Source organism: Venturia canescens, chromosome 1 (assembly GCF_019457755.1).
Source record: "Venturia canescens isolate UGA chromosome 1, ASM1945775v1, whole genome shotgun sequence".
Classification (NCBI taxonomy): domain Eukaryota; kingdom Metazoa; phylum Arthropoda; class Insecta; order Hymenoptera; family Ichneumonidae; genus Venturia; species Venturia canescens.
Genome location: NC_057421.1, coordinates 10,493,423 through 10,508,787, shown reverse-complemented (window position 1 = coordinate 10,508,787; position 15,365 = coordinate 10,493,423). Strand labels below are relative to the sequence as shown.

Sequence of the window (15,365 nt, the reverse complement as noted above, 5' to 3'; positions counted from 1 at the left end):
TGCAGCTTTTCATCATTTACGATCGCTAAATTTTCATCGTCGTAATATACCAAAGTAAAAAAAAAAAAAAAAAAAAAAAACACACGCTTATATAAGTACATTCACACCCACGTAATTTGTATCGCTCACATGAGTTCGGCAAAGGTTGGATCTGGACGAAGGTCAAATTAACATCGCTCGTCTAACTTGAAAAATTAGGTTTACACACATGGCATCGAGCATGGGATGCGCACCAGGAAAACGCGAATGTTCACAGACTCGCGTTAGGAAAAATATCATTTTCTCCAGTACAAAACTTTTATAAAATCTTGGTAAAGGGATGACAAATGAAGTTTGGACGGGCGACGGAAAAAACTGACGGAATTTGAACGATCGACGTGTGTTGGTTCGTCTCGGATTCGTTTTCTACAACTTTAGTGTACTTTCGTGCAATGGTTTCCTAATGCCGTCGCATTGTAAACACTCGAGTTTTTCTCACATTCGTAATACAGGAGCAAAAAAGGCGGACGAATTCGGACTGATTTAAGTAGATTCACTACTCTTGCCTCGTCCGCCCGATAATTGCGCCGTGAAAATCGACTCAGTCGTTGATCGTGTCGACAACATTTCCACAAGAACGGGAGAGGGAACTTGTTAATTTATGAAAACGTAAATAGAATTTATCTCGAAAACGGAGAGATCAGTGTGGAGCAAAACGTCGAGATATACGCTCCCATTTTTTTTTTCTGGAAATATTGACAGCCCACTTTTTACTGACACTAACTCCTTACACGCGCCTCCCAGCTTTTCTGACATCGCCCTCCACCACCGTGGTCTCGTATTTTAATAAAAATCATCGGAATCACTGAAGACGTGGGTTTGGACGATCGAATATTCGTTCAAAAAAGGACTAAAAAAGGGATGCGTGCCCTTAAAGTAAAAAGGAAGTGCTGAAAATGAACGTGCGTAAGATTCATACTTTTTGAAGTCTAAATAAAAGGGGCAAAAGTCTGGTGACAATCTGATGAAGACCCACGAACACTAAGTTTAAACCGATTTCGCACTAACGCTAGTTTAATTGTGCAAAAATTCTTGTCAGTTTTAATATCTGATTAAATATTTTTTCATTTAGTTTTTGATAATTTTCTCATAATTTTTCTCTGTTTAAATTCCATTTGAAAATGAAACGAGCTATCAGCAGGTTCGATGTATTTATCAACTTTTCAACTGGAATCTGTCAACTTGCAGGAACAGCATCGGTTTCATTAATTCTCACAAATGATAAAGAGTCAGCGAAATATTCTCTATCGGTGAATACATAAAAGAGTTTTTCAACAAGCAGAGTTCGCGAGAGTTTTCACGAAGAACCGCGAATCGCTTGGCAACTTTAGAGAGCTGTGAAACTGGTTAAAAAACCGATCAGAAAAACCCGATTGAATCGCAATCTTGTGATACCAGGGAAGGTTTCACACGACGGAATAATTGTTTTTTTTTTTTTGCCGAAACGGTTTCACCTCAAGCTCTTCGACCTCGTCGCGAAGATCCTTGAAAAAGTTCGGCTGGGAAAACTTTCCGCAGAAGAGACATCAGTAGCTCGAAGTTTCCGGCTCCTGGGCTAGATGGCGAACGAAACTATGGCCGGAAAGTGAGTCGATATCCATTTCTATACGCCTCTGTTACAATTTCACGCAAATACCATTCAGAATTAACTTTGTTGTATAAACCAGAATATTCTTACGTGCGAGAAAAGTCACGAGAATCGAAGTAAATCAGATTTTCATTCCCTGCGAATGAATAGTCGCGCAGAATCATCAACAAGTTCGGATTTTTCAGAGCTCGCGCAGTGCTAACGAATAAGCAAACTGTTTGCACTGACAGCATCTAATACCGCGGGTTGGAAACGTCTGTTTTTCTTCTTTTGCTCTTCGAGCCCAAGCCAAATATGCCAAAGTTCATCCACTATTATCGAACGTTCGGCTTTAAGGTAGATCATGCCGGAAGGATCGTATTTTATGGGTGTCTAAATTAGAGCGATTTTTACTCCCCAATTAAAGATATAACCACTTTAAATTAATGTCAGTGTTATTAATTCGATATTGTAAAATCTTTTGGCGAATGAAATTACGAGCCATTAATTAATCGGGGATCCATCACTGAGTGAACCCGAAATTTCATTCGTCCCTGGCTAAAATATTATAGTTTTTTATGTAGAATATCACTTTAGATAGCGCAAAGGAAAATGAATCAAGAAAAAAGTGTTAATAAAAAGACAGAAGGCTGTGACAGAAAAGGCCCAAGCCGAGAAGAGACAAAATGCCGAAATAAGCAAATGAGAGATTTTACGAGTGTTCATTTTATCGATTTCGTTTAGTCTTTAACGTAATTTATCTTTATTATTAGTAAGACGATCGTCTCGAATTTTTTCCCAGACCTTCATTGTAGACTTCATTGTTATTTTGTACTTTTTCATAAACTTCGTAAGAAGCGTTCATTCGCTAAATGGAAAGATTAACGATTTTTTACGCAAGTCCCTATAACCCTGTGTTTTTTTTCTTCATATTTAAACACGTTTATCTAAATAACCAATAAGACGAACTCTTCAAAATTTGATATGCTTGTAAGTCGACTGCCCATTTAAACTCTGTGTAAATTTCAAGACTCTTAAGAAAATCGTTTCGTGCATGAGCTACCTTAAAGAGTTGAAAACCGTTTGGAAACACTTGACAGCGATGCATGGAAACAAACTCTTTTGGAAACGTAATCAAAATATAAGTAGCTGTGACATATTTCTGTATTCAAAGTTCAAACTTAAAACAGATACTCGTTCGATGGATCATAAGGATTCCAGATTTTCTGTAGAGTTTCAACTCACTCAAAATTCATTTGCTACACTGAAATATTGGAAAAGAAAATCGCTCAAAATTTACGTTAGAATCTCATTCGCCTATTTTTGCATCCAAATTTATATAAGTATCTAAAAATTCAAGCATTCCCAACGAATTTTTTGTGTTTTCAAGTTTCGAGTTGGTCGAGCAACCAACGCATAGGTCCCCAGTACCATGTCCTCAAGGACAAGATCTAGCAACGGAATTGACACGCATCGAAATGGATGGTTCGGAATATTGTTACTCACAGCCACGTCAGAGTCGTTCTCCGAGCTTACGACGACAGAGCATTGCACTGAATACGATACTTCATCATCGTCGAGCTCTTATTGGGTAAGAAATTATTGATCATCGTCGTTATAGAGAGAACGGGACTGAGGAATTATTGTATATTTTTCAGAATTTTGAAAAGCTTCGAAAAGCGTAGTTTTCTGCAGGCAATTTTCGGAAAAAAAAATTTATTCGGTCACGAAAGGATATCCCTGAAAACTTGGTGGGATTTTTTTCACCAAAATTTCAGTCCAATGCACCTCGACTGCATCATTTAAAAAGCAGCCGAAAAAAATTTGAATTTCTTTCAAATTTGTACTTTTTTCCATTATTCATTTTTCGCAATATTTATTCTTTCTCTTTCTTTTTGAAATTTTTTATTGAACCTTAAAAAATATTCCCGTGCTGAAGATCGAATGAAATTATAAAATTAATATCCACAACCAGCGAGAAGTTTGTGAACGAAAGTTCCACAAAATCTGAGTTCAGCCAACAGTCCAAATGAACGAGTTCCATAAAAGGACTTTTGCAAAGAAACGATTAGGCTTCAATGAGCTTCTTCTGCATTGGAAAAATTGAAAAAATAGTCGCTCGCAAGAGTGTGAGAAAAAATGATAGATTTTGAATAGAAGGAAGACGAAAGTGGATTGCCTCATTGAAAAATCCGTTCGTTTTATTCGTTCGCGAAACTCAATGAGTGAAATAAAATCAGAAAGAGCTACCAGACTTTTGAACTTCAATTCGGAAACTGTTCTCCGCTAATTTGTAAACTACAAACATGGTTTTCCATTACCTAAATTCAATTAGTAACACGAACTGGCTAATGGAACTGTTGATAGTCGTAATACGGTTGGAAAGCAGAATTTAATTCGGAAAAACAAGGCCACACCGAAGTGACTTGCACGGTGATGTCGCCTAAATACCGGCTGGGCTCGTAGTTTCGAAGTCAACATTGTCGTGCATATGTCATCCGATCCGGAAACTCTCGACGAAAAACACGAGACACTTCAGAGAACGCGCCAAAAGAATAGAAGAGCGAACAAGAGGAAGCGAGCAGGAGGAAAACAGCAAAGTACTTTATGAAATGTCAACTGTTTCAGAGCTCTTTTCTCGGGTATCGGGAGCAACATGTCTCTACCCTCGTGTGTAAACAATGAGCAGGAAATCGCACCGAGTTCAACGTCGATGTCGAATGCTCGTGGCACACAAACGCATTATTTTCCTTCGAATCGTAATAACGAATCGGATAATCAACAGAAACATTCTCATGTTGCCAATCTTTTGCAATTGACACCTGTGAACACCTCGAGCACTCCCCTGAATGCTCTTGAAACCGTTCAAAAAGGTGAGAAAAAACTTCGGTGAGGAACGAAACAAAAAAATTAATCGCTTTTCATCGTGCATGAGCATAGGCACGAATCACGATTTTACATTAGAATGAAATCGATCACCGTGACTAGATGACGATGAATTTCGTACAATTTTCATGGTGATTGATGGTTTCGATGTAAATAAAAAGTGAATCAGTGTTCGTGTGAATCAGTGGTCATGCACTGAGGAACATTAATTTAAGGGGGGTTCTGCTTTAGAAAGTCAAGAAAATCTATTGTTTTCGGGAATGTTTTTAGGATGGACGGAAATAACTCGACACAGCGAACTTTTCGGTGTATTTCGAAGACATTTCAAAAGAACAAAAAGATTTTTTTCATGTGAGAAATACTCATTTGTACATAGTTTATGCGCCAAGTCTCATTGTCGAAGTTTCTCGGCTAAGTATAATGTGGAGATCGTAATTATTGTCTGCAACAAAAATTCCAAATTCTTTTTCCATTTTCATGTATTTTCCTTCCATATGAGCCTATAAAAGTACGAAAAAATTGCGAAATTCTATATTTGCAGCACGTTGAAGTGACATTTTTCTTTAGAAACTTATTTTTTTTTCAAACGCGCTAAAAACATAGAATGAAACCGGGTTTAGAACGTCACGAAGCATATTTTTGGTGATTTTTATGGATTTCCACAAAACCCAAAAATTCATGTACCCAAACGTTTATCAAAGCTAAAAATGAATCGTCAACCTCACAATTTGACGTGAACTTTTTGTAAATTCGAGTGCTGACCAATTATCACAAGTGGCGTTACAATACCGAAGTTTTTCGTGGTGGTTCACGCAGGTGAATGTTCGATGAGCTCGCTCCGCACGAACTCGAGCGTAAAATATTTTTCAAAGAGTTCAAAGGTCCAGATTGATTGTAAAGGCTGAAAAAGTCCCGGCACACGAGTTTATGTTCTACAAATTTGTTAAAACGATGGAAAACATTTTTCCAGCGTGGTGACGATTTTTTTCGCAAAAATCTCACGCAATAAAAAAATGTGTTGAAAAGACTGGCAAAAGCAAAGGAAAAGCTAATTTCACTAATCGATTACCAGACAGATTCGGGAACGTGAGAATTGCCAAAAACTCGGCTTTGTACCGCGACCAAAAGTTGAAACATCGAGCAGAGTTGATCTCGACGATAAGCACTCTGTACGCAAAATTATTGGTCGTCGTTGGGATTGCAGTCCCGGTCACGGCGAGCGTCAGTCACAGAGTTCCAGCGGTTCTGAACCAGGTACTATCACGAATATAATAAAGCTTTGTTATCCGTCTATTATTACTATCTGAGCCATTAATTCTCCCCCCTTCGCCAGCATCGAAAGCTTATGCTCCATCATCGTAACCGTACTTCGTGCATATACAACCATCGTTAATGAGATTCGAGCGTTTATGTTAACGAGCAAAAGAGCGTTAATGCACTCGATCTCTCGTTTATGATAGTAACTTGTTAAGCTAAACCTGCTAACGGCATTCGCCAAATTGGCTGCATAAAAACGTCGTTCCTTTTCTTCGTTATTATTTTTAACAAGAATGCACTTACGATACTTCAAAATTAGCAGCAGCTACTAACGCGTTGGGTTACGTAATTGTGAATCATTGCCGCAGTCGTTGGACCATGAACCTTCCGCATTCGCATGGGAGAGCTTTCATTCGAGCGTTCTTCGCACGAGGAAAATATTCAGCGACCTTTTCAGCATTGTTCCTCTCATTGAACTGTTCGAAGCGATGAAACTTTCGAGCAGAAGATTAAATTCGTGCGCGTGTGAAAAAGGGATCTCGATTTTTCCAGGGTTTTTATCTCTATTTGTACCTCGTCAGCGTTGCCTTCGTCGTAACGATGTACACGACTTTGTTCCGAGACAAAGCGGTTAACGAATTGTTGATTCAACGAGGGAAGGAAGAAGGTGCTCATGAATTCGGGGAAAACGCACAGAAATCGCGCTATACTCAGGTAACGATACTGCCAATAATTATCATAACAGTTACAATTCGATACTCCGCGCAAGTCCCAGCGATAATACTAGGACTAGAATCTTGTGAGGAAGAAAAAAAATCAATCGAAAGAAAGTAAAATGGACGAAAATAAAATTGGCAGACACGACAATACGGAAGCTTCTGCCTACGACTCGGAGCCGTTGGCTTCGGTGCCGGTTCGTTAGTATTTACTGGTCTGCAAATCGGCGCGGAAATCGCGTCCGGCGGTCCATTCAGAGCCATTACACCGAGTGCAAGGCTTCTACTGGTTACCGCTCAAATGCACTTCATATTCCTCAACAGCAAGGATCTCGAGCTCGCGAAGCACGGGGCCCTCGCCAAATTGGGCCTCATGCACATGATAGCCACCAACCTCTGCGAGTGGCTACAGGTAACCGCCTCGAGTATATCGAGTATCGAAATAATCGATGCAATAAGACACATACCAGAACGGCCAAAGCACATGTGCCACTTTGAGCAACATTTATCCTGTGGTCTCCGTACACGAATTAGGCCGGCCGAGTTCCAATCAAAAACTCGTGAAACGACCTCCAATGGAATCATTTCGAACTATTTTTGAAGAACTGAGGAGCCCGTCACTGGTCTTACGAGGGCTCGTTTTTGTGGGAAATTTATGGATCAAATGGAAAAAATTTAGTTCGTTGAACTAAATCCATTTTTTTTTTAACGAAAATGCAGTAGATTCGACGATTTTTTTATTTTATAGCGAATTACTTGATTCGTTGGGCTCAATAACGAAAGTTTCGAGTGAATACGAAGCGAAAAGTCGAGTAAATGACCAAAGTCAAATAATTTTATTATAACAACTGAGAAGTCGATTCGATCAACGATTGTTTAGATCTCGATTGCCGAACTGACTGATAATCGTATGAATGGATACGTGGATTGGTCCCTTTTGATAATTTTTTGTTGCCTTAACATGAATTTTTTTAACTGCACAAAAGCCAAACATCAGCACATTTTTATAAAGATTTTTTAACGATTATTCTGCCCCTTCAACTCGTCTCATAGCACATCTGATTTCATTAAAAGATTCTCCCAAAATCTACAGCTTCGATTTCCCCAAACTCCATCATTTCCTGATTACGCCTCATGGCTCAATGGACGGAAATAATATTTTATCAAAATCCTCATAATTGGAAAAAAAAACTTGGAAAAAATCTTCGCGGTGCGCTCGTAAAAGATGTACTAAAATCGGATAGAAAAAAATGGTTCGATTGGGATCCCGATTATGTCCCATGGCATATATTTTCGGATGATGAATCGGCTAATCGACCGTTACGGTTATTTACTATAGGTTAGGCGAGAATAACATACTGTAATCCAAATTAACCTTCATTCTGTAAAATTCACCTTCTACACGAATGAGTCGTCGTAAAATTTACCCATTTTCAGCATCTCAAGTAAAAACTAGAAAAATTCGGTGAGAAAAAGTTTGAGAAAATTCCGAGAAGATTTGTTGAAAAAAAAATGTGATTTTCTTTCGTCACACGTGACATAAAGTTTGCAGTTCCCTATAAAATAGCTCTGGAATTTTTGTCTATTTCAAATCTTTCGCATTGTCTGATGTGAGCATCGGAAAAAAGAACAAAAATTGATCGAATTTTCTACTTGGATCAGTTTCATAATTAACACTACATTCGTGGATATAGACGTCGATAAATAAATATTAATTTGTGTATTAAAAAGCGCAACGGGTGAGTGTATTTCTCCGAGAATTAAATGAATTGACAGGCTCTGGTGGAAGAGACGAGGGACGAAATCTTGGAATTACACGATCACGAAGTCAGCGAGAAGGGTCTTCTAAAAACATTGCTGCGAGACGCGAGTCCATTTCTCTTTCCCTGTACGATTGAGTTCAGCCTCATTTGCGCAGTCATACTTTTCGAGATGTGGAAAAGGGTTGACAAAAAAGTCGTTGTTAAAGCGAACGGGGCTACGAGATCGCTCTACCAATTGAGTATCGATTGCAGCAGTGCACACAGGTACCCTATAGCGAAGGAGATTATTTCAAACGTTCTCAAACGTAATTAAAGAATGTCACGTTCTAAATTCGAGTTTTACGGACTGTGCTCAGGCATATTTCATAATTTGCCAAAAAGTATAAACTTTTTGTTCTTTCCAGGGGATTATTTGGCGGTATTTTGGTCATTGCCGCTACCGTATTGAGCCTAATTATGTTTTTCGTTCTCAAAGAATCGAAACCAACGATGGCAATAGAACAAGTAACAGCGCTGGAAACAGCGATACTGATAGCAGGTTAGTCGTCACATTCATTGGGATTCGTAACGTGGAATGGGAGTAGAAGTCCAAACTTTAAGGTTGAAATCGTACTGAGAACGTGGAGATTAAACAGTAGAAAAAAAAACTACAGATTTAAAGTAGCGAATACAGTAATTCGCAGCTTAAAAAAACTAGAAACTGGAAAACAGTTTTGACTAAAGAAATTGACTGACGTTGACCCAACGAAAGTGTATGAACAAAAATACAGAAAAAGAGAGAAAAACTGATGATAAAACGAATGGAATGAAAAGAACAGTAAACAATAAGAATATGATTATACGAACAGGTGCTCTGGCCGCATTAGGTGGAATTCTGAAGCTTCGACATCTCGAGCTAAAGAGCACGAAGCCTCCGCCATATTTGGATTCAACGCTTTTGGCTGCTGCTCAAGCAGGCGTTTACTTGCATTGTCTATTCGGAGCTGTTGGTGGAGTATTGACAATAGGACCGAACTGGGGACTTTCCCTAGGGGCAGATTTCATTGCACTTGTGCAAAGTACCAGTCAGACTCTTCTCGTACAGGTATATGCAAAATACATAGGTTCGCTTGGAGAATAAGAGGTTGCTCGTAAATATGTAAGGTGCATAATCGATTTTTCAAAAAACGAACGTCTCGTGTGTTTCGTGTAAGATTGCCTGGCGGAGAAGGACGTCCTCGAGGGCTAAGCCTGGCAAGGAATTGATAACGTTTCTGATCGTGGTGAACATAGCACTGTGGACGGTGAACACACTTGAGAAATCACGGGCTGACGTCCGACCGGATCATCTTCGTTTCTTCGGAGTTTGGGCATGGACGATAATCACGCACGTGTCGATGCCTCTCGTCATATTCTTTCGATTTCATTCGGCAATTTGTCTGTTCGAAGTGTGGAAGGGTTGTTACAAGTACAGACCACCAGGGGTGGAAGTAGCGCCCTGCTGATGGCGATGCTGCGCGATCACGAGGGCTCCAACTGTTACGAATTTCAATTCCAGAAGAGTCATTAAATCCAATGATTTCTGAGTTTCTCAAGCCTCATTCGCGTGTTTTTTTTCCGGCACGTAAACATTTCCAGGTACAAAGAACGAATTGAGGGATAAAAATAGCGCGATAGCTCAAACGAGTAGTTTGATTTTACGGAAAAATTCAAAGCTCCGTCGTCGCAGAGGGAGGGGGGATGGCAAAAAAAGGTTGCAGGGAAAAAGTAAGGGAGAAAAATCCGAAAAGCAAGAAAAAGGGAAAAGAGTGGTGTTACCGGACATGGAGGAGCATGAAAAAGGGAGTGATGGAGCTCAGCGCGGTCATAGCCAGAGAGCGAACGAGACTCTCGCGTTGTACAGGGAGTGTGGAAGAGAGATAGAGCCGCGTACACACCGACGGTTTGATACGGTTTACGGGTAAACACATTTGGGTGGCAATCACGTCACGAAGTGAGGGGCTGTGCTGAGAGGGAGTGAGGAGAGCACGTCGTCACTCGTCGACGATGCGGAGGAGACAGAAGAGAAAGCGAAGAGGAGGACGGAGAGAGAGAGAGAGTTTGGCCGAGGTGATGCACGCAAGGGAAAAACAGCGGTGGAAGGGGCAGAGGAAAGGGGGTGGTCCAGCTGGATGTTGCTGTTCTCGTTCTAGAGGGAATGATGAACCAAAGGGTGAGGATGGCGAAAGAGAAAGACTGATTGAGAGAGGAAGAGGAGAGCGAGAGGGAAAGGGTGAGTGCTCGAGAGCAGGATAGGCAGGCAGTGAAGGGCTCTTAGGAAGCCTTTGTTGCTCCTGCTCGGTCAGCCAGGCCATCGTGATGCTCGCTAGCCAACCTCCAACGAAGAGAACGACCTCCACCACCGCCGCGACCTCCTCCACTTCGAACGTTGCTTCAAACTCTCCGAACCATCCCCATTTACCCTCTCTCCCTTTGCCCCTCAACTTCCCCACTTGCCTCATTCACTTGGCCTATCCTCGAGTGTATGTTCGCCCTGACGAAGATTCGCTCTTCCCCGAGCCCAACTTCCAATCTTCCCGTGCACTACTGCCAACCTTCGTTGTCTACTCTCCTCAGAAACCCCCCGACCCTTATTTACTTTCCCCAACAAAATTAACTCCGATTTTTCACAAATAAACCTCCGTTATGTATATATCACGGCTATAATGTGCTCCCGAAGTAAGGTGCTGGAGGTAAATAACGCCCGGAAGGCTACCGGAGCCTATGCTACCAAAATCGTACTTCAAAACCAAAGCTTTCAGCCCGCCGCTTCTTTGCTTCTTGTACCTCGCATTTCAAGATCCTTTGACGATACCTGATTTACAAAGATTTTAACGATGCTTGCGGGATAAAAATCAAAATTCCTGGCCATGACTAAGGCCACTGCATTTCTTTAACAACTCTTCGAAGATACCTCTGAAAAATAATAAACACGCGTGCGCTTTTATTCTGTAATTTTTCGAGACAGATTGCAGCCCGAGGGACTTTTACGAACGCGATTCCGTCTTTCTACAACCTCCGGAACGTTTTCGTCGTTCTCGTCTACGCATCAAACGGTACAAACGTTCCGAGCTAAATGAACCGACCGAAACGCTGTGTAGGAACCAGAAGCCTAAAACAAAATCATTTTTCTTCTCGTATTTGCTTCACTTTCCCCGTTAACTGTTCGGAGAAAAAATACTTCGTCGCAGACCGAATTTTCCAACTTGGAGAGATCGAAATGCTGAGAACGATCAACGAATATTCATTTATTATTTCGAATGCTTCGTTGCTCGATTTCACGTAAACAACCAAGATGTAAGACCTTTGTTTTTTTTTTGTTTTTTTTTTTTGTAATGAACAGGAAAAGCTGCGAGAAAATCTGGATTGGTGAGACACGAGAAAAACCTTAAGGAGCTAAGAGGTTTAATGTAGGTCCGAGAAAACAGAGAAATCGGGAAGACAGGAAAATTCGCACCAACGGGGAGTATCCGAGGCGACTGTAGAGGCAAGAAAAGACTGACGGAAAGGAGGAGGGTAAACGGACATCGTCTTTCTTTCATATTTATAGATACAGCCCCATACGTGTGTACGGGGACGCGATATACAGGCATTTTCACAAGAAATGGAAAGATTTATTTGAACGATGATTTTAAAAGCTCGTTCGGCTGAGGCCGAGGGTGAAAATTTAGTCCGATGCACACGAAATGCAAATAAAATTGTGTCGAAAATAAACCAGCTGTGTGCCACGCACGGAGGCTCGTGAGCTGTGCGAGGAAACCTCAGTTTCTTCCAACGTAAAATAGCCCATGACACGAATACGTGGCGAAGTGAGAGAGCATTTTAAGGGGCGAGATGCGCGGGGGGCTTGGAGAGTGAAGAATCCTTGATATATTCACCAAACACAGCGGTGTCTCGCGCGTATGCGCTCCGCGGATTTATATCGGAAAGTCGAGTTGAGAGAGGCTCAAAATATTGGATGGCTGCTTTTGATCCTCTCGTCCTTCCGAGGCCGAGGAAGCTTACAAGAGAAAACAAAATCACGGAATAAATAATAAAATGCAATAAAACCCGTCCTTCCGTACCGGAACATCAAATTCGAAGTTCGCACTAAAAAAATTGTGCTTCTTCTTCATTAACCGAAAGTGACTTCGCCAACGATTCGGGCACGATCCCATTCGCCTCAGATTCGACAATAAAAATCGATGAAAACGGAGAAAAATTACGAAAAAGCTCGCTATCGCCCTTCAAAACGTGAACAGTAACGAGATAAAAAACAAAAAGAAATTGAAACAATTTTTCCAACTCTCACGACCAGACTGACGTTTACGAGACTTTTTTACTGCCCACGTCTCGACACTTCGTTACAGTGGAAAAAAAAAAAACTAAAAAATAGGGAGACTCGATGCATTTTGCGATGTTTTACACCGTATAAAATCCACGGGAAACTTCCTCTTTGATTCGATTACGCTTTGTCGTAAAAAGTGGAACGCTTCTTGACGAGAAAAACAAATAATGAGACGAGGACAATTGAGATGAAAACATGATGTACTTGTTGCCGCGTAAGCCTTAAGGAGGGCCCACTCACAACGTCAAACGGGCTCTGGAACGCGACGCCCACAAATTCTGCTATCGACTCGATAAAATCGTAAAACAGGATGAAACTGCAGCTCCTGATCGTGTCGACGAAAAGCTGAAAATTTTAAGGGTTTCGACGCAGTAAAAAGTGGCGCGACGGAGGTTTTCACAACTGTGAAAACGCAAAGTGGATGACAGTGAATTTCAAAGGAACGAATCTCTCAGAATTTGATTTTTTTAAATTCACAAACGCTTTGGAGCGTACGATCGCAAAGTTAAAGAAATCGAAAATTCCAACTGTAAAAGGTGAAATTTGGAAATATGCTAGAAATATACATCGTGCATCCATTCTCGGAATTATTATAGAATCTACCGTCTAGTTGTCGAGAAAGCTTTTTTTAAGGGCTCCCAACTTTAAAGAGCCAAATACGAAAACGAGAAAATAAAATGTTTTTAGGTATCAATGATGTCTTGAGAAAGCCTTGTTACCGGTGAAAATGACTTGGGAGTAGAACAAGAAAAACACTTATTTGAGGTTAACGAGTAATAACGACATAAACATTAGAAGATTTGACAACAGCATGAGTTAGTTGGTTTAAAATGTAGATAAAAAACGGCTGTTGTCACATTTTGCTTGACGATTTAACAACGAAAGTATTTAACCGCTATCATTATATTAAAAATTCATCAATCTCGACAAATAAGTTAGCACATAATATTAATAATTGCGAGAATAAATTTGAATCGTTTCTTTGATCATGAAGAGAGCAGGAAAGTTCGGTTGCATTTTTTAGCCACAAAAGTAACGCATGATTTTCCTTAGCCTGCAAAAAGCTCCGATTACGAATCGAAAATAAAATCGTACAGCAAGAGGACAACATTTTTCTGGAAACAAGATGAAAATAAAGAAGCCGAGGAAAAGAACGGCGCGAGACTAATTTCTCGACGATCTTTCGTCGAGAAAATCGAGATAGGCAGATAGAGAGGGGGAGAGAGAAAACAGATGGAGAAACGCGGAAGGGAAAATGAGGGGGATTCTGTTTCCGGCGGAAATGAAGCCTTCGTGGCTATAGCGACTATCGTTACCAGTCCCTCTGGCCCTTTTTGCACTCCCGGCACTATATACACATAAATGCAAGTGGCATTTTTTGCCCGCGCGCGACGTGCGGCGGTGGTGCGATAGGCCAGAAAAGCCAGAAGAGAGCAAGAGAGGCCTGCTGGGAGGAGAGAGAGAGAGCTACCAAATCTACGGACAGAGCATAGCGCTCTCTAACTTCTTCCACAATTACCTGACGTACCTGACGTACACACAGGCCTGACGCTCATGCACGGGGGAGAGTTGAACGAAAATCATATTTATATTCCATCTCCTGAACGTTTTACGTTCGCCAGGCCATCCCTGGCGAACTACGTGGTCGAAATTCACCCGAAAATGTGAAATAAAAAGCTCATTCCCTCCTTCCCTTCCTGAGTGGCTTTCGACCCCTCCAACTTTTCCACTCTCGCTTTCTCTCTCTCTCTTTTCCTCTCTGCTGAACATTTTTGCTGCAACTCGAAATCTTTCATTTCGATACTAAAAAAAAAAACGAACACGCAACATTGCTACAATCAATAACGTTGATTAACGAAATCCGTTATTCGAAAAAATCAGAAAATATTCGTCGATTGAAATTCAATATGAAAAAACATCGTTGATAGACCATGGAATTTTTTAATCTGCATCTGTACTTCGATGACAAGAAGCTTCGAGACACCAGCCACGTACTCGCGAACGATTGTAATTATTAATTTTTTCCACAATCACATCGACGTCAGAATTCGTTCGTGGTAATCAGGGAGAAGCTCCAAAGTTTATCACGGTTATTTGCATCGTGAAGAATTGAAATGCTTGCACAATAAAATTAAAGGGAGAGCCGAGGGAAAAAAGTTACAAAATCATAATGAAAGTGACAGTTTCATAAAGACTTTTGAATGTTAATCGAAACTTTAATTTCGTACAAAATTTACTGGTGAACTGCGATCACTGCGATGTCCATTTGTATAGAATTGAAAGGAAGGCTTTTACTGAAAATAAACATTTTCATAAAAATTTTTTCCAAGTGGGCTTCGTGATCGGAACCAAATTGCAGGTTTTTCTATAAGTTGAAAAAAGCTTGGACAAACGATCCACGTCAACTGGACGAGAGTTAATCATTTTATTGGTCATTGGTGAAAGTTGATTAAAGCATCTCGTTCCCGGTCTGTGGGAGCACTTGAGAAAATAAGATAATTGTTGAGCTTGGTGAGCAGATTTTCGGGATTTCACATTGTTCGAGAGTTCTATTAAAAGAGCAATGAATGGAGCTGGGATAGAAGCAAAGGGGGAGAGGAAAAGATGATTTTCCATTCACAAATTCGACGTGCACGGTCGAAGATTCCGAAAATCCTGCTTCAATGTTCATTCAACGTGAACGAGACGAGAATTTATGGGACACGGTTATTACATAGATCCGGGTTTTACGGTACGGAGACGAGGATAAAGGATAAAAGAGAAAGAGTGAAAGAGAGATGGTGAGAGGGAAT

The 15,365-nt window shown here is 40.7% G+C and overlaps 1 protein-coding gene across 1 annotated transcript; it reads left to right on the top strand.

Moving 5' to 3' along the window:
• Window positions 1–895: 895 nt before the first annotated feature.
• Window positions 896–9,797, top strand: LOC122408664 (proton channel OtopLc-like). Its single transcript, XM_043415583.1, has 11 exons — window positions 896–941; window positions 1,228–1,624; window positions 2,997–3,197; window positions 4,235–4,479; window positions 5,565–5,746; window positions 6,302–6,463; window positions 6,608–6,877; window positions 8,242–8,492; window positions 8,633–8,766; window positions 9,077–9,312; window positions 9,422–9,797. The coding sequence occupies exons 2-11, from the start codon at window positions 1,599–1,601 to the stop codon at window positions 9,710–9,712; spliced, it is 1,998 nt and encodes a 665-aa protein (XP_043271518.1). The 5' UTR covers window positions 896–941; window positions 1,228–1,598; the 3' UTR covers window positions 9,713–9,797.
• Window positions 9,798–15,365: the final 5,568 nt, after the last annotated feature.